The 25,999-nt window shown below is 38.1% G+C and overlaps 2 protein-coding genes across 5 annotated transcripts in view; one reads left to right on the top strand and one right to left on the bottom strand.

Annotated features, from left to right (window-relative positions):
* Positions 1-1,114: 1,114 nt before the first annotated feature.
* MIX23 (mitochondrial matrix import factor 23) lies at positions 1,115-23,032 on the bottom strand (the record flags this gene model as incomplete). 4 transcript variants are annotated; one of them, XM_082654695.1, is made up of 5 exons in its annotated part: positions 1,115-1,435; positions 3,560-3,619; positions 8,294-8,440; positions 13,199-13,324; positions 22,972-23,032. In XM_082654695.1, 5 exons carry the CDS (start codon positions 23,020-23,022, stop codon positions 1,385-1,387), a joined length of 435 nt encoding a protein of 144 aa, XP_082510821.1. In that variant the 3' UTR covers positions 1,115-1,384. The 4 variants fall into 4 exon arrangements, with proteins under 4 accessions (XP_082510821.1, XP_082510822.1, XP_082510823.1 ...); XM_082654696.1 differs by lacking the exon at positions 22,972-23,032 and adding an exon at positions 22,701-22,891; XM_082654697.1 differs by lacking the exon at positions 22,972-23,032 and adding an exon at positions 21,974-22,070.
* Positions 23,033-24,253: 1,221 nt separating this feature from the next.
* The window catches only part of FAM162A (family with sequence similarity 162 member A), a 33,134-nt gene continuing 31,388 nt past the window's right edge, over positions 24,254-25,999 (top strand). Inside the window, exon 1 of the mRNA XM_082655104.1 lies at positions 24,254-24,401. Within this exon, the coding sequence (XP_082511230.1) occupies positions 24,368-24,401 (34 nt within the window). The 5' untranslated portion in view covers positions 24,254-24,367. The remainder of the gene's footprint in view (positions 24,402-25,999) is intronic.

The following is a 25,999-nucleotide window of genomic DNA, read 5'->3' as shown; positions in this document are numbered from 1 at the left end:
ACATTTATTGCTCACTTCCAAGTGCACCACCTGATAAGAGTCAACATACTGAACACACAAGCCTATCCACAACCCCACTGGGTCAATCCAACTGTGCCAGAGCCAGGAAGCTTCTGTTTAAATCGTGGTAAGCAGAGTCCTAGAATGACTCTCCAAAATGTCCCACCCTAATCCCTCAGACTGTGAATATGAGACATTACATCTGTGATGTCACATTGCCCAGCAAAAGGGATTTGCAGGTATGATTAAAGTTGTAATCAGTTGACTCAAGGTAATAAAAAGGAAGATTATTATGGTAAAACTAATATAAACACACAAACCCTTTAAAAGCAGTCTGTCTATAGCAGAAAAGGAAGTCAGACTCCAAGAATGAGGATTCAATGCACTGTTGCTAGCTTGAAAAGGGAGGGGACCATGGTGTCAAGAAATATGGGTGGCTTTCAGGAGCTTAGAGTGGCCCATGACAGGCAGCAAGGAAACAGGGACTTCTCTTCTTACAACCGAAAGGATCTGAATGAGCCTGGAAGCAGATTCTTCCCCTGGAGACTCCAGACAAGAGCCCAGTCTGGGCCACAACTTGATTTCAGCCTGTGAGACCCCAGGCAGAGAACTCAGTCAAGGCTTCCTAGCCTTCTGACCTACAGAACTCTAAAATAATAAACAGGGGTGAATTTAAGCTGCTAAACTTGTTAAGCAGCAACAGAAAACGAATACAATCATCCTGTACTAGAATACCATTATGCAAGCCCTCCTCTACTTTTCCATTTTCTGAATGTTTTACTTTGCTTTCCTTTTCATGGTCCACGGAAACATTATCCAGGAAAATATTTCCACCCAACATTAGTTTTTGCATATGAAAACGAGCTAAGTTAAGGTACTAAGAGAATTTCTTTGGACAGTATCCAGCCTATATTACTGCCCTTTAACTTAAGAGCAATAAACCTAAAGAGATAAAACTATCAATGACCAAAAAGGTCTATGCTCATGCCAATAAATTTGTAAAATTCAAAAAGGTACAATATAAATCAAATCAGATATTGAAATTGTATTTAAATTCTCTTACAAGAACTTACTGCCTCAACTCGGAAAACAATCAAATAATTATGTACACTGAGTCAGAAAATTATTTTAATAGTTACAAAATATCTTTTTTTGTTTGTTTTTTTTTGTTTTTTTTTTTTACAGAATCAGTATAAAATAGCAGTTGATTTCTCCATAATTATCAGAATTATTTATACTTGAGGTCTTGGGTAAGTGGGGCTGAAATCAACAAAAGGTCTTGGACTGTTGGCTCAGAAATCTTCCTGGGAAGCCCACCATGTTGATGTCTGTCATGCTTAACTCTTATGAGATGACCCGGTCCTTTTTTAAAAAAAGTATCTTTTTATTCATTCTTTGGAGGCTTGAAGTGAATTCGGCAGCGTTCATTAAACACCTAAGATATGTGAACAGAAACAAAGGTCACTGAGTCATCCTGTATAAATCAGGCCTGGAATTCAATTAAATTTGGCATGGGTCAGGTGGATATAACCTTTTCTTGTCCCAGGTCAACAGGTTTAGGAAACAGAGGTGTTTCCTCACTGGTTCAAACTGACTTACTAGGTGCTAAGAGCTAAGAAGGCCTTGATATTCATTTATATGATAATTTTAATATTTTAATAAAATTTAAATTATTCAAGGAAAAAATCATCACAAGCTAGCTTATTTGGTAAACTAACAAATATGCTAGTTCCATATTCTGGACATATTTTGGACAGTTAGACAAAAATATCTAAATTACCTTTAAGATAAAGCTTTTTAAAAATCCTTTTATAATGAAGATTTTATTTAGATATCTGTCATGCTTTTCTAAATGAGTGCCAGATCCTTCTTACATGGAGATATACTTGAAGGGAGTCCAGTCTTTTGCTAAACTGTATAAATTTATATAATGTTTTGTTCTATTTATCTTGCTTCCTAAAAACTAAACAAATAACATATCATAATGTTAAAAGAACATTCTATTATTACGTGTCATGTGGGACTATGTCAAATAACAATTTTGGTACATCCATTCAATGGGATATAAGCAAGCATAAAAAATAAGGAAGCTCTTCATGTTCTGATTTGAAAAGATCTCCAAGATATATTAAGGGAAAAAAACAAAGTGTAGACAATATACTTCCATTTGTCTGATAAAGGGGGAAAATGTGTGTGCTTTCAAGGAGCAAACACCTTATCACATAGGTGGAAAGGGCAGAAATAAGAAATCTTGGCAAAGAGGATAGGATAAAGAAATGTGATAAAGCAAAAGAAATCGATTTGTATTTCGCAGTTTATTCATGGCTCTGCAAGTTGGTACACTCCAGTTTTTTTTTTTTTGCAGTACGCGGGCCTCTCACTGTTGTGGCCTTTCCCGTTGTGGAGCACAGGCTCCGGATGCACAGGCTCAGCGGCCATGGCTCACGGGCCCAGCCGCTCCGCGGCGTGTGGGATCTTCCCGGACTGGGGCACGAACCCGCATCCCCTGCATCGGCAGGTGGACTCTCAACCACTGCGCCACCGGGGAAGCCCAGTACACTCCAGTTTTTGGTTCAGTTAGCCTCCCTCTGGATCCAGCCCCATTCCATTGGTTAATTTCAAAGGGTAAAACAGAATCTTCAGTTCATTCTTTCAGATTTAATAGATTTTGCCCTTTGGAAATCTTTGAAGTTTTAGAGAGGACATGCAGACATACTTTTTCAGAAAACTAAAGCAGGAATTTTGTAATTTTTAAAAAAAGTTTTATTGGATTATAGTTGCTTTACAAAGTTGTGTTAATTTCTACTGTACAGCAAAGTGAATCAGCTGTACATATACATACATCCCCTCTTTTTTGGATTTCCTTCCCATTTAGGTCACCACAGAGCACTGAATAGAGTTCCCTGTGCTATACAGTATGTTCTCATTAGTTATCTATTTTATACATAGTATCAATAGTGTAGAATTTTGTGATTTTTAACTACATGTAAAGTCCTGGGATCCTGGTCCCCCAATCTAATTCCTAATTAGAACCACGTAGGTGGTAATAAGGAGCATGTGAATCTAGGAGCCATAAAAAGCCCTATTATCAAATACCAGTAAAACTACATACAAAGTTTCACGATCAGATATGTTAGAAAACAAACAAATGTGAAGGATAATGATATGAAAATTTATGGAAAGTGAGCTCAGAAAAGCTAACTTGAACAAATAACCTGGTTGAAAGTTCTAAGTTAACAACTAATAACTCTAAATATCAAATAGCCCATAATTAGTATTAGGAAACATACAGAATGTCTCCAATTCTGTTCCCATGACGATCATGCAATTCTACCATATGACTGTAAAGCTACTTTTTGTAAGATGGCTCTAACTTGGATTCTAACCACAACCTGCACCCCCCCCCCAAAAAAGTTAAAGCCTTCAATTGCTTGTAAATGAAGGATCTTTATTATTCTTAAGTGCCCAAGGCCCTCTTTGCCTCCCCCCTCCCTTGGTTTCCCTTTGCTAGTTCTGCTTCCCCTCCTAGTTCTCTCCAAGAACCAACATTATTTTATACCTTCCAGCTCCTGTCATTTACCACTTCTTCAACATTCAGTTCTGACTGCATCCATTTCAACTGCAAGAAAGGAAAACAAAAATGAAGTTACGAAAATTTAAATTAAAGAACTAAAACCAAACTCTATGTTTTCCTAACAAAACCAGCTGCTGCTCCTGCGTTCCATATTAATGGTAATACTTAGGCCAGATTTCAAAACCTTCTTTGACATAGCTGTTCTCCTCATATTTAATCAGTTGCTATATCTTATAAAGCCGTAGTTCTCAAGCTTTGCTGCATATTATTATCACCTTGAGAGCTTTTAAAAAAAAATCTCAAATGTCCAGGTAGTTCACAGAAGGAAAACAAATGGCCAATAAACCTATTTTTAAAATGTACCATTTTATTCATGTATAAAGAAATGTAAATTAAGCCATAATATGACAAAAAAAATTTTAATACAAGAAATCTGATGTCTGATAAAACCTAGTATTAGTGAGGGTATGGGGAAAGATACACTCACACATATTTTTAGTAGGAGTACAACTGTTTCAACTTCTATGGAGAGCAATTTGGTAAGACTTACCAAAAATGTAAATTCACATGTCCTTTAACTCAATAACTCCAGTTCTAGTTATTGATCCTACCATATAGATTTGCAAAGATAGCACAGACGAACAAAAAAAAGGACAAGGAGGTGGCAACCTGATTTGAATAAAAGAAAAAAGAAACAGGAAGAAAAACAGAGAAGAAGAATATATAAAGCTCAAGTAATTGAGAAAGGGATGAGTTTTCCATATCTTAACCGTACAGCCAGAGGTGTGAGGCTAAAAATGCTAGTCTTTCTAACTTTCTTTTTAACTGCCAACCTAATCACTCCATCAAAAACGTAGCCAATTCTATTGCCAGGTCCAGATGGCAGGCCCATCATACTCCTAGTCGCCTCTGGTCAGAGAGACCTGAAAGGAAAGAAGCTAACCAATTCCAGGAGAACCTGAAAATATTCAGGAAAATTAGGAGAAAAAAAGCAGTACAGGTTGAGGCAGCCAAGAGGTTAAAAGCAGGATGATTTCTTCAGGCCAAAGTCAAGACCCAGGCCAGGAGATTTGGGAACAAAATGCCAGAGGGATTCTGGGCAACCATGAGTTAGGCACCCAGACCAAAGAACCTAACCATAAATTAGGAGTACAGCTCAGGCAGGAGGTTTGAGAAATATGCATATAACACTAATAAGACTGGATATGGTACTGATCCAACGCTCCTTGTAAACTCCCTTCGTAGACTCAAAACTGCTGTCAGAATATGGGCCAGTATATAGGATTGAAACCATGAACAAGGGGAAGGACTGCATTTCTAATGTGCTGTGGAGTAGTAACAAGCCTGAGGAAGCCCGCCTGCTTACATCACAGCAACCTTGGTTTCAGATTTTAATCAGTTATATCGACCCAGAAATCATTAAAGCTTCACTGCTGTCAGAGCCTGGACTTTCTGCCAAAGAAGTAACAACTTTAAAGAACAGTGTTACAACAGACCACTAAGACAGTATTCATAATTGCTCTCAAATATTTAAAGGGATGTTTGTGTAGAAATGGGTTTAGACTTATCCAGAGGGAAGATTAAGGAACAGTAATTACATGCTACAAGGAGACAGATTTTCACACTAAGTAAGAAAATCTCTGAACAATTACAACTGTCCAAAAAGAGAATGCACTGCCACATAAGACTGTATATCCCCCCAACCCCCTTAATACTGGTTAAACAAAAGGTGGAAACCACTGGTTGGGGGGGATATTGTAAAGAGGATTAATATAACAAATATGGAGTCCCAGCGACTCAAAAAGGAAAGAAACTGCTACTTCATTATCAGTCAATATGCAAGCTCTTACATATATTATACAATTCAATCCTCACCAAAAAAAGAAAATGTAAGAAGTTACTATGTATCAATTCCATTTTACAAACTGAAAATCAGAAGTTTCAGAACAATTAATTTACAAGGTTACAAAACCTCCAAATGGTAGGTGGGATTATTTCTTTAGAGCTGTCTGCCTTTAAAATCCATGTTTTTTCTATTCTTGAACACCGCAGATATTACAGCCAGCTTCTAATGCAATTTCAGTGCCAACAACAAAATGCTACCTTTGAGATGGTTGGTTTTTTTTTTTTAATAAATTTATTTATTTTATTTATTTATTTTTGGCTGTGTTGGGTCTTCATTGACACGGGCTTAGTTGCTCCACGGCATGTGGGATCTTCCCGGACCAGGGCTCGAACCTGAGTTCCCTGCATTGGCAGGCGGATTCTTAACCCCTGCACCACCAGGGAAGTCCCGAGATGGTTGTTTTTGAGGCTCTGGGTCTTAAACAGGTAAACTTCGTCTCAAAGCTACTAAGAGGTGACAGCAGGTATATAGATCCAGCAAGGAATGTGCTTTTTCTGAGGTAAGGATTCAGGTAAAGAACTGGGAACTTTCAGACGGGCATCACTGTATGTAAATAAATTGTTCACTAAAGTAATCAGAATTTGACTCTTAGTCACAACTTAAGGTAAAAACACTGACTGAATTTAGAGTAAGATGAGATGGGTTATAAAGTCCCAGTTCTACCATGTACTAGCTTGTGACTCTGGGGATGTCAGTATCTCTAAGTCTGTTTCCATATATAGAAAATGAAGAGGTAGAGCTGGAACATCTCCAAGAGCTGTCTCTTTCTGATTCTATAATCTCCATAGCAAACTTGAAAAAGAAAGTCAAGTTTCCTTATTTGCTTAAATACTACTACTCATGGTTAACTTCTACTCTAGTCCTATGCAATATCACAGGCCAGAAAACTACCTTTCGTTAACTCACTGGCTGGTTTCTAAAACTCCTCCTTGCAGTGATTGTGCTGGGCTCTAAAGGCAAATGGGCAGAACAGAGGGCAGACAAAATTGTGTGACACATCACTCACAAACACTCACACTGGTTTTTGAACTTTGCACTCTGCTAACAAGAGTCACTCTATTCTTTGTCTGACTTAATTTGCAAATAATCATTTTTCAGTTTCTGATTTAACAGCCCTGCCCTGCACTTTCCTTTGTCAATACTTCAAGAGCCTGTTAAAATACAAAATCCAAAAATACTAGATCTTAACCAGCTTTCTATAATTTATCTATAAGCCTTCATCAACATGGAGGGTAGGCTAAGATGACCATTATAGCCTAAGTTCACTGCCTGAAGAACCCACCACTGGCTGATGAATGAGCAGGTGTGGAACACAGGGCTGAAGCAGTTGTCATGAGCAAAGAGAACAGCAAAGACAGTGGATGAATCCTGTATCCAGTGAAACACACTGCATCAATGAGATGACTAAGAAAGTGCACACCTGTGTGCAGCAAAAGAACAAAGGCTTGAGAGAGACAGCAAGATCCCTTTTTCAAAGTTTGGCTACATCTACTAAACAAAGAGCAAACTTCACAAGTTGTTCAGTATGAAAACATGATTCCATATCACACTGGATTTTCAGTCACCTGACATGTAAGGATCAGTAAGTCACCTATTACACCATCTTAAAATACAGACATGATTTTGATAATTATACAGTGGTCATGTAAGAAAAAGCCCTTGTTCTTAGGAAATAACCAACATATGTAGGGGTAAAGGAGTATAATGTGCCCAGCGTATTTTCAAAATGGTAAAGGAAAAAAAATGTGTATGGGGGAGGGGGAGGAAGACAGGGAAAGAGGGAGGGAAGGATGGAGGGGGAAAGAAGAGTAGAGAGAATGAACTGTAAAGCAGGTGGAGCAAAATGTAAATAGGTGAATATAGGTAAAGGGTATATGGGACTTCCTTGTACTGTTCATGCAACTTTTCTGTAAGTTTGAAATTGTATCAGAATAAAAAGTTACCCCTGAAGGCCCCCTCCCACCCCCACCCTCCTCAAAAGACAGCAATGCAGTCCACAAAATAAAATATGGCAGACATTTCAACTGTTTTCTTGACGTGTCACATTTAAGGGCTATAAAGAAATAGCTCTGCTTCATTAACTCTACTCTGAGGTCCACACCCCATCTACATGACGGCTGACTTTGGGAAAATAAAGCTTGCTCTGACATAGAACTCAGTGGACACTTGGTGTTCTCCTAAAAGGGAAAATGGCAGGCATGGGAGATGAAGTGGAAACAAAGGAGAGTCTGAAAAGAGTCAAAGACCCCTACCACCCTCTCCACAGCAAAGAAATAAACATAATGAGGCTCTGGTGGCCCTGGTTATATTTAAATAGTACTATACTTTTATGGCGGAAGGGGGTAATATCCTGAAGTTAAATATCTATATTACATTTCAGCAGATTTCTACAGCTGAAACCAGAGGTAAATATTTTCAAAATGTAAATATATTTAAAAAACGTTTCTTCTCAAGTCAAGCTTCAAAACATAGATACAGATGTGATTGCCCTAGATTTTTCGATGTGGTGTTGGTCTATATTAATCCTTGTATCTTTGTGGAATATGTAAAGGAATGGAAATAACATGATTACATGCTTCTTTTAGCTAAAACTTGCTACACTCCACACGTTCATGAAATGCACATTAATTTACCAATTAGTATTGAAATGTAATAAAATAAAGTCCATTAAAAATGAAGTACTAATCTCCTGATCATTTGGTTTTAAGTAATAACCATCTCTTACTCTGAGTTTTTCATATTAAAAACTGGCTTTATTTTGAAGGCTAAGTTTGGAAACCTTGCCTCAGAAATGTAAACCCTGTTCAACTTACCTTTGTCTGTTCTTTTCTAAGTTGCTTTAATAATGTTAAATTGTCCAAATTCTTTTCTCTCTCTTCTCGGAGCTGTTTTACTACTGATGAGGTCTGAGCTATACAGTTTTTTATGACTCGGTCCCTACTGGCATGAGCCGCCATCAACTAAAAGAACAAAAGAAGGAAATGAGAAAAAAAAATCACACCAATTTGTCACATTTCAGTGTTTTAAAAAAACTTTTTTAGGCTACAGAAATGTAATACTCTCTAAAACAGTTTTTAAAAACTGAATCTGTGGAAGAGAAGATTGTGCTGAATGAGCCCGCTCAAAGGCAGCAGCTGTGAGGCTGAAAGTGAAGAGGTTGGGCCGTCCTCTTCCTCACTAAGCTCCCAGGCCTTCCTGCTCCTCTTCCTGCACTCCTTGCGCTGTGCTTTGATTCATCTCAGTCTCCTCCCTGCACTCCTTTCTCTCCCATTCTTGTACCTGTGTGTTCCTCTACCCTACACCCACCCTCACACACCTTCTGGGCCACTTCCTATTGCTGTTCTCTTTTTGTTCTTTCATTGTTTTTTTCAGCCTCATGTTGTCAACAGTGCCAAAAATTATAAAGTAAGTGATATAGAGAAGCTCTTAGTTACAAGAAAGAAAAACAAAGAATGCTACATTTACCTATGTCAGACAGAACCCTTTTCAAGATTTTAAACTTTAAGTACTAACAAGGAAAAATTGTACATGAAGTGGAGGTCACCGATTCCATCAATTGTGTGTGCTGACGGAGAGTAAAGGATGCCCAACAGAGCAATTATCAGCCTTCATCTTAATGTAACAAATCCAATACAATAATTTGCATCTATTTTCTGCCTTGTTTCATTAATTATGATAGTCATGTTTCAATTCAAACATACTCCCATGATCATAGCCAAATTCTGAAGATACCCCAAAAACTTGGGGTGGAGGCAGAGCAAAATACTAAAATAATATGCAATCGTCATTATAATTAATGGTGCATAGTAACAGTAGTTCACCTCCAACTAAAATTTAAGTGTTGGCTTGCTCCATTTAATCACATTATATCATTCCTTCTCCCCTCTGAAGGGGGAATATCCCAATGCTATGCTAGTGATGGCTGTATAGAAATAACCCATTATATATATTTTATATAAAATATGGGACTAACAACCATTCTATAAGCATTCCTCATAAGTTATTTGAAATACAGCTCTTAAATGGTCATATTGGGACCCCGTGGTTGAGAACTACTGGTCTAATACACGCCAGGAAAGAATAAACCTTTATATTTCTAGAGGGGAATACTAAAAGTGCATTAGTTAAAAGTTGTACCCATGTGAAGGGAGGGAATTTCATAACAGACGTTAATCCCACCTATAGTATATTTCTCTAATAAGCTAATTTTTTTCAGTGTAACATTTAGGGTTCACAAGGACAGCCTCAAGGCCCATATTTATTAGCTAATATGCTGCTTCTGTTACAGGCTTCAGTTTCTTCTTTTGGAAAATTATGGATTATGAGTAAATAATCACTAATATCCTTTCCACCTCTAAAATTTAGAGGCAACATGACTCAGTACATTGCTCAGATACCAGATGCTATTTAATTACTTTGATATTTTGTCTAACCCCCCAGCAATTAGTGAAACAGCATTAGTACTAACTAGGAGTCTATCACAATATTCTCATTTTTCTATCTGCATTTTAAAATCAATTTCAAATTTTGTACATTTTATTAAAACGTTCAGTATCTTTCTTTTGGTCTCTCTCCACACAGTTTCCTTCCTTGGCTGGGCTTTCCTCCATTATTCCCCTTGTTAGCTTGGCCCCTTACCTGTGGATACACTTCTAGATGCAGACTACCCTCCTACCCTCACCTGCTTACATTTCCTTCAGATTAGCCCCACTGTGAACCCACTCCTATGTGAACAGGAATTACTGGGCAAATCACCTTTTACTCAGTATTATCAATTATTGTGGTCTATTTTCATGACCATCCTTCAATAAAATTCAAAACTAACAGCATATGCAAGAGGAATATGCATGGACTTCTTTCTGTACATATATGTCAAAGAAATGAGGACGCTTGATAACTAGTAACAGATGGGGTGACATAAGCCTACTAGAGAAAAAATAACATGAACCCAGGCTTATTAGCTCATTAGTATCAGATGCTTGAGGATTTGGTCATAAGAGAATTATTTCTGATACCTAAAGTGCTTATAAAGGAACTGAGATAAAATTAAGAAACTCAGTAAAGTAAAACTTTGGTTAGAGGAGAAAAATCCTGAACTATAACCATATCATAACCATACTTCCTTTGATCTGGGGTAAGCAATTCTGAAATGAAGACGCTTGGGGTGGGGCAGGAGAATGATTCAAAACTAGTCTAAAGCGGGTATATCTAGCACTTCCCAGTTTTATTTTACCACAACTTTGAGAACTTCTTTTAGTCTGAAATTTTCACCTACTACCTTTTAATCATTATTTTAAAATAATGTTTTTTGCCTTTAAGGGAAACAGAATGTCATTTTCCTGATTATAGTTTTTTGGTGTTTTTCTTTCTAGAACAAAGGTTGATTCTAAATTTCCCAAACATCATTTTAGAATCCTAACAACGACCCTTAGTTTAACTACCATTAAAAGCAAAACACTTAAATATTGTGAATCAGTATGTTGTACACCTGAAACTTATATAATATTGTACATCAACTATACCTCAATTGCAAAAAAAGTTAGTAAGTTTTTGTCACGGCATTTTTTGTGTGTTTTAAATCTTCCTCCAGAACTTCTGACAAAAGGATGTAAGAAGCATATTTTTTAAACATAGTCCAAAAGTTCATTATATTAAAGAGATAGCTTTAAGAATTACTCTAAATCAATCATTATGACACTGGTAACAGTTCTGCATTTGTAAAGCACTGTTCCAAGTTCATAGACTCCTTAACTGTTCAGTATTGATTTTTACGTTTACCTTGAAACTGAACAATAAAGGAAAACTTCATATATTGAGGGAATATGCTCTAATAAGGGAATCTTACTGAAATTATTTCATTTTTACTAAGATTATACTTTTAAAATTTCGAATTTCTAAAATCAAAATTCTAAATTTCTAAATTCTAAAATAACTTTGCTTATCTTCTCCTATGAAGAAGTATTCTCCTATGAAGAAGTATTATCATTAGATAATTTGTATTATCTATAATAAGTATTATCATTAGAGTGCGCAAATATTCCTTCATCGACTATAAAAGGAAGGGTCAGGGACTAAGGACAGTCAGGGTGACCGTAAACAACTTGGACATGTCACAGAGTTCCACTTCTTAACTGAGACAATATCTAACGGAACTCAGTGGTACTTGTTAGCATGGGTACTCTATTGCAGGCTCGACCCCTGGAACAGAGCTACTTGATAAATAATCCTTTACATACATTCATGTTGCTGGATCCCTCTAGAATACAGATGAAGAAAAACCCAAACACATAGACAAGAATATCTAAAACAGAAAGGTTCCAAATTTAGCATGCCAGTTTATCCTGGTTCAACAAAGGAATAAGAAATAATAACAACAATAAGAGAAGCAGCAAGCATTTATATGTAAAACATTTAGTACAGTAAGCACTTTATATTAACTCATTTAATCCTCTAACAATTGACCGGATACTTTTCTGATACTATTTTACAAATAAGGAAACTGACTCAGAGGTTATTTCAAGGTCACCCAGCTAGGAAGTAGCAGAGGTGAGATTTAATCTAGATCTGGAATCCATGTTGTTAATCGCTATACTATAAACCTCTAGGTTAATAAAAAGATTCTAAATGGAAACAATTGAATAGATTATAGAGATTATATATATATGGGTAGTGAGGTGGATCACTAAAGCCATTACAAACTTCTACCAATAGTTCTTTAGACAGAGCTACCCAAAGAAACTAAGTGAACTGTCAAACAACCTCATAATAAATTAGGCCTTGGACCCATGCTCTCTACTCCCAATACTGAAGTCTACTCCTTAAAGCCCCCATCCCTACAATTTTATGAAGCCACAAGAATTACCTGACCACTCAACAAAGTAACATACTTTTACATAAAAGCAGAAAAAAAATCAGCAGTTAATGCTTTGAATTTAAGTGATATGAATAAGTTTATCCAAAACTGATTTTTTTTTCATTATTGAGAAATTGACTTTAGATTTTAAGTAATACAGTAATCTTCTGGTAGAGCCTAAAAAAGCAAATGCCATATATCAGCTTCCAAATTAATGAAAAAAATATAAGTAAGCTATAAAAAATGCTCAGCTACATCGTTATTTCCTTTCACTTTTAGAAATTAAAAAAGAGAAATAAAGAGGATCTTTAAGAGGCAATGAAAAAATATATACTTGAGAAACCAAAGCCTCAGAAAAGGACAATTTATCTGTGGCTTTTCCTTCTCTCCTGCCAAATGCTTCTTTTCCCTTTCCTGATGAGTCAGGGAAGATAGAAGATATATTGATAAAAAGTGTGAAGGGTTTTAATTCTTCCTTAAATCAGGTGTCTAGCTTCTTAAGATTGATTCATTCAAAGACCCTGCTCTTGTTTCACTGTTTTATTGTACTTGACTGTTTCACTTTCTCCTTCATTCCTTGAAGCATAAGCTTTCCTTAAGTTAAAGGCTGCTCAGGAGGGGGTCAAAAAAAGGCTGCTTTCATTCCTTAGAACTGTCTCTTCCCAGACTTGTACTTAAGATCACACATTTTCTTTAGTTTGTAGAAACCAGATCAAAACTTATATATACCCTCAGGTGTGGGCAAGAAAACATGAAGATTCCATTCTTGTATCCACAGTTTAATTATGTCAATTGTTTTCTTATTTTGCCTACAGAGAAAGGCATAAAGGAAGCACAAAAGAAAAGACTCAAAAGATACACTTACAGACTCATAAAGTTGTTTACAGGTTTGGCTGGCATCAATTTTCCCTGCAAAGGAAGCTGTTGGAACCGTAGTGTTTAATTCATGTACTATTCTGTCATCAATCGTCCTCATCACCTTGAGTAATTCCTATATATATTTAAAATAAAAGAATAGTAACTTGAATGGAAAGTTAAGTGGTTAAAAAAAGACCATTTAAGCAAAACTAAATAAATAAATAAAGCTCTTGGATATGTTACAACCCTGTGAATTAGGAGTGGGGAAACCACACTATATATAGTGCAACCACAGAAAAATCTTTTTTACAAGAATGAGAGGTAGGTTATGTAATAGTAATTCTAACAATTGGCACAACTCTTTCCTTGGTCCCACTGTGATCATCTTAAGTGTAAAGATGGTTTCATTCATTTTTAAACCCCATGTTCCAGCACGGTGCTTAGCAAACACTGTGTTCTTTCCATCTCCAGCATACAGCCAATAAAGGATTCTACTGAATTTGATTACCCCAACTTGTCCAAAACAACCCAGCATCATTGCTTGCTCTGTTCCCTCTTTGTCTATCATTCTAAAATGTGGTGCTAGACAGAAATTTTCTAGAAAGATACACAAGAAACTATCAGCAGTGATTAACGTGCAGATGTTAATCTATATCCTTTCAAGCTTTTTTTCCTTTCAGGCTTTTTCTTAGTTTTTTACTATGATTGTGTATTATTTTTGTAACAAAAATAAAGTATACTGCTAGAAAAGAAATCAAATCTCTTTGTGGCTTTCTTGTTCATAGAACAAGTAGTTTTACCTTTTCTCAGTTACCCAAGTTCACATTTCCCAAGGATCTCTCTCCTCTAAAAGAGGCTCCAACTCTCAAAACCCAATCAAAATAAAAATAATACCAAAAGGGCAGGGATCTTAGAAAGACCCTGATGAGTATACCAACACAGCATAGTCCCTTCTCCCCACATTTTGATTAGGGTACTTCTTTTCACTTGTCACTAGACAAAGGCTGGGCATCAGCTACCTTCTGTCTGCAGATGATATAAACTCTAGAAAAGGTTTCTAGTAGTATACCCCTTTCTTTCTCTTTTAATCCACCCTTACCTCACACTGGCCCCACAAAACAAAACAAAACACAATCACAGAAAAATCATTAAGAAAACAGAAGTGTATAATACTAGGACTATACTTAATGAAAACATCCAGGAAGTTAACATTTAATATTAATGTGTATTAAAAGTATCTTTGCTTGATCCTCTACTTCGTTCAACATATGAACCTATTTCTTTGCCAAACTTAAATCCATCACTGAAATCAGCTTCTTCATTCCTTTCATCCATTTTTTTTTGGTCATATTAAAAATGACAGATTTTGGGCTTCCCTGGTGGTGCAGTGGTTGAGAGTCCGCCTGCCGATGCAGGGGACACCGGTTCGTGCCCTGGTCCGGGAAGATCCCACATGCCACGGAGCGGCTGGGCCCGTGAGCCATGGCCGCTGCGACTGTGCATCTGGAGCCTGTGCTCCGCAACGGGAGAGGCCACAGCAGTGAGAGGCCCGCGTACCACAAAAAAAAAAAAAAAAAAAAAAAAGACAGATTTTAATCTGAAAATTGGCAGGAGTGTGATTTGCATGCATTATTTAATCACATGATTGTGAATTAGTTATAGTTACCGTTCTTTTTTATTGAATTATAGTTGATTTACAATATTATATTAATTTCAAACATACAATGTAATGATTCAGTATTTTTATAGATTATACTAAATTTAAAGTTATTAAAAAAATATTGGCTATATTCCCTATGCTGTCTCATCCATTTGTTAAAATAAACTTTTATTATGATTAAAGTATTACACAATCATTTTGGAAAATTTAGGAAAAAATTTAAAGAAAATAGAATCATCCATATTTTTAAATTAATTTTTATTGGAGTATGGTTGTTTTACAATGTTGTGTTCAGTTTTTTCTATACATATCTGCAAATATTTTTATCAAATTGAGGTACTGTATAACATTTAAAAGTTTTTACTTTATGGAATTATGAGCATTCTGCCCTTGTTACCTTGAAGACATTTTTAATAGGTGCATAAATATTCTGTTCTGTAGAGGTATCACAACTTATTTGACCATTTCCCTCATAATTAACAGCTAGGCGTTTCCAATTATAATAACCATTTAGGCCATTCAGTCTGTCTGCAGCCCAGATTCTATTCCTACCAGGCTATTAATCTTTAATTAGTAATTTAATGCCCTTTTCTAGAACCCAATCTAGAAGCAAAACAGCTTGTAGAGGGCTCATAATTTAGACTAATAAAAACAGGCAAACATCAGATCTAAAACCAACTTCACTATCTTATCCCCTCTTCTTGTATCTTTCTATTTTTGTCAATAGTATCAAGATTCTCTGTAAACTGGAATTCTTAGGGGATAATCTTAACATATTCACTAAGCAACCACAATTTTAAATAATGTTTTATGTACAGTAGAGAATATATAATGTCAGTAAGTGGCAAATTTCAAACAAACAGCGGCAGTACTATTTAGAGTTAAAAAATAGGTAAGTAGCAAACAGGGACCTTCCTTGCCAACTTTACCTCCTACAACTTGCCTATTAAAACAAAACCAAAAAAAAAACCTTTAAAATCCCTCTCGTCTTTCCCTCTCTCTAAATCGAACTGATCCTGAGGCCAAGGTTTACATTATACCTTTTAGATAAAGCTTTCCTTGACTGAGAGTCCTCAGCAATCTTTCTTCTTTAAACATATGCAGCAATTAGAGAGACCACAGAGTTGATTCATTAACTCACTCTTCATTCAAAAAATACTTACTAATGTCTAATGGTAAGGCATCATTCTAAACACCAGGGTTATAATGGTGAATAAAATAGAAAAGGCCCTTGCTCTTATGGAGCAAAATTCTCAGAGGGGGAGAGAGACAATAAACAAGTACCCCAATAAATGAGATAATTTCAGTACTGAAAAGTACTACAAAAAAGAAAACTGGTAATGGGATGAAGAATGACTAGGTGGGGCTGAGGGGCTAATACTTTAGATAGGGAGATCAAGGAAGGCCTCTCCAGGACATAACATTTGAGCTGAGATCTGAGTGATATAAATAAGCCAACTAAAAGGACATCTGGGGGAACAAGTCAAAAATTAAGAGGCAAGAACAAACTTGGGGATGTTTGAAGAACTAAAGGCGGCAAGTGGGCTGGAAGTGAATAAGGGAAAGAGTGGTATTAGGTGAGATCAGAGTTGAGGAGAAAATAAAGGACAGTAGAGACAACAGAAACAATTAAGGGTTTTTTCCTAAAGGAAACAGGGTTTTAGGCAAGGGAATGATATAACGATTAATTTTTTAAAAGGTAACTTCGACTGCTATGTGGAGAATGGAAACAGGGTGATCATTCAGCAGACTACTCTGGTGGTCTAGGCAAGAGACAAAGAGGTAGCAGTGGAATCAGGGAGAAGAAGTTGGATTCAGGATATATTTTGAAGAGAGAGCTGATAGGACTTGCTGATGAATTGGTGTTGGGGGATAAGAAAAGAAAACAGAATGACGCTTAGGATTGAGACCTGAGCAACCGAATGGATGGTAGAGTCATTAATTAATGGTGGGGAGAGACTGGGAGAGGAAAAGATTTGGAAGGAGTGGGAAGATCAAGATCCTATTCTGACTCAGAGGATATTTTACATTTAGGATTATTGTTAATTGTTTGCGACACTGGTATTGTTTAAAATTGTAATCTTTTAGAAATAAAGACTGAAATATTTACAGAACAAAAGATCTACCTGGGATGTGCTTCAAAATAATCTGGTTAGGATGGGGAAAATGGTAGTATATAAATGAAACAAGAGTGGCCATGAACTGATTGTTGGAACTGAAAGATGAGTACACAGGGATTCATGGTACTCTCTCTCCTTTTGTAAAATTTGAAATTTTGCATAATAAAAAGTTTTTTTAAAAAATTCTGTTGTGGACATGTGAAGTTTGAGATGCCTGTTAGATATGAGTAAAAAAGTTAAGCAGAAAGTTGAATATACCAGTCTGACACTGAACTGGGCTGAATTTATATTAACAAATTTTATTTATTTATTTATGCATGCATGCGGGATCTTAGTTCCCTGACCAGGGATTGAACCTGGACCCTCAGCAGTGAGAGCTTGGAGTCCTAACAACTGGACTGCCAGGGAATTCCCCAAATTAATGTTTTTAAAGCCATGAAACAAGAAGAGATCACTGAGGGAGACTGTAGGGAATAAAGGGGGTTAATGATCAAGAAGGAACTCTAGCATCTAAAACTACAGGAGAAAGACTGAGATGTCACAGAAGTCAGAAGAAGAAAGGTTTCAAGAAGGAAACGGTCAACTGTGTTGAATGTTACTAGGAAGTCAATAAAGACGTGGACAGAAATTAACTTTTTAGATTTAGCAGGATGGAAACTATGGGTGATTTCACAAGAGTCATTTAAATAGAGTGTTTAATGGACTGAAAAGTTAATGTGGCTTAAGTACAGAGAATAAGAGAAAGCATGGTGTAAAATGAGGTCCACCATTACAGATCATGTTATAGGATTTTAGTCTTTTTCCTGAAAGCAATAGGGAACCAATGAAGTGTTTAAATACAGTGGAGTTACATGATCTGATTTGTATTCTGAAATGATTGCCTAAGTTAAAGAATTAAAGTGTGGAAAATGGATTAGAGAGAAACAAGAGTAGATGCAAAGAGGTTAGTTAGAAGACTGATGCAGGTGAAAGGTTTTATCATTTCCTAGAGTTTTGATTTACTTTGAACTTTAACTAGTTTTGAATCTGATCATTAGCAATACAGCCAATTTTCCCTCCAATAAAACAATTTGGACATACTGTTAAGTTCCTTACAGCAATGGGAATTTACTGGCATTAACTAGGTAATAAATCAAACAATTTCAGTCTTACAAATGTGAATTTTCAAATATATGTGTTCTCTGTGTGCTAAAGAATCATCAATATATGATCTAGAGCTTGGCTTTTAATATGAAAGTCACCAGCTATCTATATAACCTCTATCTAATCTAACCTCTAAATAAAATGAGGTTATTTTAATCAAAATTGTTCAATTGCACGAGCTACATTTCAAGTGCTCAAGAGCCACATACTGCTAGTGGCTACCATATTGGACAGCACAAGTTTCCACCATCACAGAAAGCTCTACTGGACAGTGTTGAATTCAAGATAATATAATGACAAACTGATAGTGCACTTGTTCAGGAATTGTTGAGAACTGTAAGCTACTTTTAACTATCACAGAAAAGATACTAGGAAAGCTAAAGATAAGGGGGGAAAAGGGGTAAGGCTCAGGAAGGAATTTCTTTCAAAATTGCAAAAGGAGAAGGAAAAGAACTATAAACTACCTCACTAGGCACAAATTTCTTTACAGTACAAAAGGTGCCAGAGCTCTTAAGGCAACTCCAAGGGGGTCTAGAGAAAAGCTTGGGTACCCTCACAGACTGAGAGCAGATGAAGGTTAATACAGGCACATAAGTGCTGCCATTAAACTATACGTATCATTCATAAGGAATTACTAACTACCTACCTGATACTTTGTTCCAATGGCATACCCTCTCTCTCACAAATTCACCAAGAAAATATAAAGAAGACACCCCTGAGCAGATAGCATACAACAAGCTGCAACACAAGTCCACAGAGATAATACAGAAATATACACAGTTCAGTGGCTCTCTGAAGACTACATCTTTGTATAGGAGCTGGAACCCTAATCAGCTTCTAAGTGTCAAAGAACAGCAGAAGATAACTCTCCAAACTTTGTAGTGCCTCCAGCTTCTCCTTTCTTTCTCCTCAAAACAACAAGAAATTCTGATATATCATGAATTTTTAACTTTAGGCTAACCCTTTTAAGTTATTCAGGCACTTACCTTGGAATTGCATTTTATGTATTACCTTTAACTGTGGGGTGAAAATCTCACCCTCTTGGAAGGCAATTTCAGTACTGAAGGACTGACCATATCTAGCAGCAGGGAGGGGTGGAGAAAATTTTCTACTGCCCCTGCAATTATACTATATTCCTAAGGTTACTCCTTAGATAAATTCTTTTTATTATTTTGGGAAGCTTTTAGAGTACACGGGGGGTGGTAAAAGGTCTATTACTTGACAGTAAAATTAAAATGTACTCCACAGAATGATCTGAAATTTCTTAACCTTTCTTCTCCTCACTCTCTGCCTGAAGGTACCCAGAAGTAGATCCCATTCAATGGTTCTCTTTCTGGCTCCTCAAACTCCATTTTCATAACAATGCTCACACTGTGCTTCCCCCAAGCCAAAAATACAGACTTGCCTACAACTGCCAGAGTCCTGTGCGGTCCTCTGCACTCCCAGGCAAGGGAACAGGGAGCAGCTAGGTATGCTGCAAAAGATACCATCACTGATGCTAGAAAATAGTCTATTTAGTCTGTACCTAATTACCAAACAACTCAGAATCAATTGTGTGTAAATAAATAAATATTCTTACCAGAAATACCAAGACTTAAACATTCTAGGAATACTTAGTTGATTTTGCTCAGGTGATATATGAACTGGGTCTCAGATAGAGTCAGGAAGAAGGGATTTCAGGGTGTTAAGTGGAAAAAAGCACACAGAAATGACAAAACATCATGTGTTCAGGGAAAAGTAGGCCTATGTGGCTGGACAGCAGAGTTCAAATGTACATTGGAAGTGGCAGGGGTTGGGGAGAGAGAAGTATGTATGAATACGGGCAGTGGTGAGAGTTAACTAAGCAGAGGCACTTTGGGATTGGATTTTAAAAGGACTTGTATGTCATGTTAAGTAGTTTAGACTTAGTCGTATAATCCTGAAATTAGATGCATGGTTCAGATCCTAAAATTTAGAAGATAACGGTATGAAGCCATAGCATTTTGAAAGGGAGATATATTAGAGAAAGGAATGACTGAAGATAAGAGCTACAGCAAAGCTAATTGCAAAAATGATAGGGCGCTAACAAAGACTGTGGGTGTGGTAATAAATCTTCCTAAAACATTTTTGATCAATTCACCCCCTCTGCTCACTGACTCCCTAACCTCACACTTGGCATTCAAGGCCTTTCATAACCTGGTTCCAATCTTTTGTGTAATCCCAATGTGCTCCTGTGCAAATTCTGAATTCCAGCAATTTGCTACTTCCCCCCCCCCAATATATAAAACTTTCTGCCTATATACTATTCCTTCTACCTAGAATTCCCCTGGTTCTGTCTACCTCTGGTACAACTCAATTCCCATCTATTGACTTAATTCTCTCTGAACTGTTACAGCATTGTGTTCATATTCTAAATATCCTCTACACGTTTTATATCTCTGCTTGAGTTCCTTGTTTTATATCCTGCCCACTCAGTCTCTCCAAGTGCCTGATACCTAGCAGGTTTCTGTTATGGACTGAACAGTGTCCCCCCTCGGCCCCCCTCCTGCCCCCAATTTCGTATGTTGAAGCCCTAACACCCAGTGTGACTGTTTTTGGAGACAGGGCCTTTAGGGAGGTAATTAAGGTTAAATGAGGTCATAAGGGTGGGACACTAATCCCATAGAACTGGTGTCATTGTAAGAGGAAGAGACACCAGAGATCTCTCTCCCTCTGTGTGCACACAGAGGTCATATGAGGATACAGTGATGAGGTAGCAACTTACTTTGAAATGCATCAAAAATTAAAAATAAAAAAGGTGGATTGACGGATAGATTGAGGGATGGTATGTGATTTAGTAAATATAGTGAATCACTGTAGAATCTACACAGTGGGTACATGAGTATTCATTGTAAAATTCTTTGAACTTTCTACAGTGTTTCAACATCTTCATAATAAAATTCTGGGGAAAAAGTAACTAAATCTTTATAATAAAAAGTACACAATTTTCTGTTTCTCTTCCACAGTATTCAGTGCAGTGCTTTTCACATATAAGGTACCTACATACAAAATGTAACGGTTTCACAGCTCTAAAAAACATAAACTTTGATTAATAATTTGTGAGTGTGCCAGTTAACTACAGTTTATAATTTTACAAAATTCATTTAAATGAAAATGTTATACTAAAATTTTATTTTCAGATATATTTTTTTTTTACATTTGTATGCCTCTGAAGCAGTAAGGGCAAATGTTCTTATACTCATTCACAATGAGGTTAAATGATATGCCAAGGCCAGCTCTGGAAAACCTGATCTTCTGACTTTTAACCCAGGGTATTCTCCATTATAAACCACACATTTGGAAAAGTCCTAGAGAAACAATCTAAAAACTTCTCCAGGTTTCACTAATGAGATTCATTTTATGACTTTTTAATTTACATTATCTCTGTGAATAAAATGGTTCTGCAGGACAGTTTAGCTTTTGCCCACTTACAACATCTCATCTGAACTTCCAAAAGAAAATGAAAGTGTTCTTTAAGCACTGTTGAATGTTTCAACAACTCAAAGAGATCTTTTGAAATTTGATTTTAGAGATTTAAATAATTATAGAGATGGAAGGCATTTTAAATGTTATTTAACATAATCTTATTTTACAGATTCAAAAGTTAATTATGGAAGGGGTCAGGTGATTAGCTCAAGGTCCCAAAGCTGTTAATGGCAGAAGTAGTACTAGAACCCAGAACAACCAACTCCCTAACCAGGGTTCTTTCAGATAAACTTTAAGGCTATCATAGCTCAATTATCTGAGCTCATTAACCCAAGTTAAATCACAGGACTAACGTGACAAGACCAAGGCCACAAATGGGCTGGTTAACCTTAGAATCCAACAGTCTTTTTTCTACCTTATTTAAGATTTTTACAAATATTTGTATTTGTTAGGCACTTTGATCACATTTGAAGTCTGCTGCTGTTGTGCTGATCTAATCTGCGCAGCTGAAGTGGTGAAAAGGGTGTATATAATGCTGGAAAGACTCCACAGAAACTTCTTTGACCAAATGATGTTTGTCAAATAATTCAATCTGTTGAGATTATCTTCAAGAATATCACTCCCTAAAAATGGATGCAAGCACACAGCTTACTACAGAGGTCAGTGATACGTGAAATGATTTTTCATTATCTTTAGTTAAAAATACATTTTTCATTATTTTTAAATTCCACACTCTTATCAAGACAGCAGCACTTATGCTTACATTGGAACAGATAACTTTCATTGCAACTTCGTCAAAATCCAGATCCCCTGTTCTTTAATTCGTGGGTTAATAATCAGCCCTAGACCTCTGGTGTTTGAATATATAAAAGACATAACCTTTTTCTTAAATGTTACATTTTCTCTAATGGTTGGGAAGGCAGAGAACCAGCGCAGGTACTAGGATTAATCGACCCTTCAAACCTCCAAACGTTCTGACCCATCAAAATAGTGAAACTCGTACAATTTTTTTCTTTTATCAAGTAAATAAGCTTTCCTTCACTTTCTTCTCTCCTATAAATACTCAGCTTTAAACAGGAGGGGAATGACAGAGACTAAGAACTGAGTTCAGAGAATGGCTAAATGGTTGTTGCAATCCTTACCCACCCGGCCGGACTCGGCTTTGCCACCGAGGAACCACTGGAGTTTCTGGGTGCAGTTACTCAAGGCCTGGGAGAGCCATGACCCCAAGGCAGCAGCCTCGCTCCCTAAGGCCAAGCCCGCGCCCCTATGACCTCCAATGTCTCGAAAAAGGAGTTTTGAAATATCCGCTTTTGCCACAACTGGTCCGCACTCCCTCCCAGGCCAGAATAGGGAACAGGGTCCGGGGACAAAAGGAAGGTCACGCCTGCCGCGTGAGGAAAACCCCGTCACCTGGAACTCGGCGAACTCCTCACAGTTCACACCGCCACTGGGCGCCGCCATATTGGACACACACGAGGCCCCCGCCGCGAGCCAATCATCGCGAAGCAAAGGTGTCCGCGGCACCGCCTAACAAAAAATATTGAGAGGAATCTCAGCAAGAAAGCTGAGCTCAAGGTTTGTCTTTTCCCCTTAGCCTCGCCCACATGTAAACCCGTAATGCTGCTATCCTTCTTTTCACTCCTGGGCTTTTAACATGTCCTCCTGGAACTGGCCCAGGTGCATAGATCGAAGAATGTCACAACTTGAAGGGATCGTTTTACTCCAATCCCATTTACTTAACAAAAGGGGAAACAGTTTCCTGGTCGCACCAACAAGGTGGTTCGAGAAGGAACTCTCAAGTAGAAGTGAGGTTTTTCTTAACCCTCCCGTCCCGACCCTTGATCAGAGGGGCTTTTGTTCTTTAAGAATTTGCGCCCACCAAGAAATGTCAAGAAAAGACATTGATGGCAGTGGGGGTTAAGGGTTGAATAAGGTGTTTAGGTGTGGAAATAATAAAATGTTTAGTTTTATAAAAATAGGCAAATAGAAAACAACATAGGAAGCATACATGTGAATTTCTCAGGTAGCCTGAGATTTACTCCCTAAAGCCAACCAAGAGATGAAGGCCACTGGTCACTAAGAACCCAATTACGCAGTTTTGAAAAAGGCATGTACACATTCATTGAAAATACTGAAAAAAGTGTACTGAAATACTGATTTATCTAGGCAGTGTGATTTCGGGGTCTACAGGTCACAAAAGTCCTACTTAGTAAGCATATTACTTTTCTTCTTTTTTGTTTTTTTTGGTACGCGGGCCTCTCACTGTTGTGGCTTCTCCCATTGCGGAGCACAGGCTCCGGACGCGCAGGCTCAGCGGCCATGGCTCACGGGCCTTGCTGCTCCGCAGTACGTGGGATTTTCGCGGACCGGGGCACGAACCCCTGTCCCCTAGCATCAACAGGCGGACGCTCAACCACTGCGCCACCAGGGAAGCCCCACTTTTTTTCTATTTTAAACGGGTACTTTCTTAGGTGCAGAGAAGGCCATTGCAAAGGCCCTCGAAACCAAGACTCCAAGACAGCAGTTTTGCGGCCGCTTCCAAGACGCGGCGCCAACAGAGACGTGGCTGGGTAGGGCACGCTGCCCGCACAATCTGAGCGCCAAGCACGACCCACACGCTCCACGCTTCTAGTAGGCCCCGCCCATCGCCCGGACGTCACTCATGACCCGTTCGCTCTGCCCTCACCTCCCACAAGCCCCTCCCCAGAGTCCTGCTCGGGTCTCTGAGTTCGCTGCGCTCGGCGACCTTCAGCTTACCCGCGCCACCGGCCTTGCGGCACTGTGTTGGTCGGCGGAGTAGGCGGCCATGGGGAGCCTCCGCGGCCTGCGCCTGGCGGCTGGTGAGACGCGGGCCGGGCAGGGGGTGGGCGGGAAGCCAGCTCGGCCGCTGTGGGTGGAGGAAGCCTGCAGCCTCCTCAGGAATGGTAGTTGCTCTGTTCCATTACGCTTTCCCCTCAGGTAGTTCGGAATCCAGGGTAGTAATAGGGGGAGAGAGCAAGGGATGAGCGAGCAACTGGTAAGCAAGACACTGCGGGCTAGCCGAGAGTGACCCTCTGCATCCAACCAGCTGCCACCAACTTAACGAGCCGTTTTGCTCCCGGATCACTTTTCCGACCCCCAGCCCCTGTGAGCTCAGTTCTTAATGCACTTCCCATCCCTAAAACTACCCCATTGCCTGATTCATTCAGCTTTCCACGAGTCTTGAGCCTCCCCCTCCCCGCCACTCCCACCCCCACCATCTCTAGAGTTTATCTCTCAGAGAAATTTTGAGTCTAGGGTTTCCTACCTATTTGTTATCTGATTAGGCAAGGGATGTATGGTCTCCCAGAATAACAGTAATTGTTTTCCTAAAATGGGGGGGGTACACTTCTTTTAAATAATTCTACAATAAAGTGCTTTAAATTTCTTGGAGGAAAGTGTTATGTAAATGCAGGATCTGTGGTTTGTTTCCCTGGTAGACATTTGTGTAATGACTATTTGGAGTCGGGGTTTAATTTGCCTTCTTGGGGAACCAGTAGAGCCTTTGCTTAGTAGGGGCTGAGAAATCAGTGTTTGCCTCTTGGCTGTTTTCTAGGCACCAGGGCAAATCACACTTTTGGTTACCTTTATGAACTTTGATAAGGTGTAATGATTGATTCCTTAGTACCAAAACGTTGTTTAGTTCAGATTTTACCAGAAGAATCGCCCTAAACTTGACTATTGAGATAATGCAAATGTACATTGTAAATGTAAATGAAATAATGTAAAAAAAAAAAAAGTTATCCTTGACATTTCTTTTTTTTTTTTTTTTTTTTTTTTTGCGGTACGCGGGCCTCTCCCGTCGCGGAGCACAGGCTCCGGACGTGCAGGCTCAGCAGCCATGGCTCACGGGCCCAGCCACTCCGCGGCATGTGGAATCTTCCCAGACCGCGGCACGAACCCATGTCCCCTGCATCGGCAGGTGGACTCGCAACCACCGCGCCACCAGGGAAGCCCTCCTTGACATTTCTTATTTTGCATTTCAGTGGAGAATGGACTGGAAAACATGTCTCATGCTGAATATTATTTACTTCCTTTAAAACAAATACCCTTTCTGCTAAAAGAGATTGATTTCATTGATTTGTTCAGTTTACATGAACTAATTCCCCTAAAATCTTTTGTACACATCCTGTTAACCTTTTCAGCAAGATGAGTGACAGAATCATTGCTCTGTAAAAAAAAAACCCTGTAAAAGGGACTTTGACTACAGAACCAAGACTGAGTGTTTGTAAGTAATTCATCTTCTTGCCTTGAGAATATATTTATGTACTATAAGGATTCCAAAGCCGCTCTCCAAACTTTTGACGTTTAAGAACTTTACCATTGGGCAGTCAGTCAAAACAAAATTCCTTGAGCAATTTAAGAACAATTTATTTTACTCCAGATAGATCCACTAAGGATGTTATATGAGCAACTCTTC

The sequence above is a fragment of the Grampus griseus genome (assembly GCF_964374135.1).
Source record: "Grampus griseus genome assembly, chromosome: 5".
Taxonomy (NCBI): domain Eukaryota; kingdom Metazoa; phylum Chordata; class Mammalia; order Artiodactyla; family Delphinidae; genus Grampus; species Grampus griseus.
The sequence above is the reverse complement of the archived record's forward strand: the minus strand, read 5'-3'. Positions and strand labels throughout refer to the sequence as shown.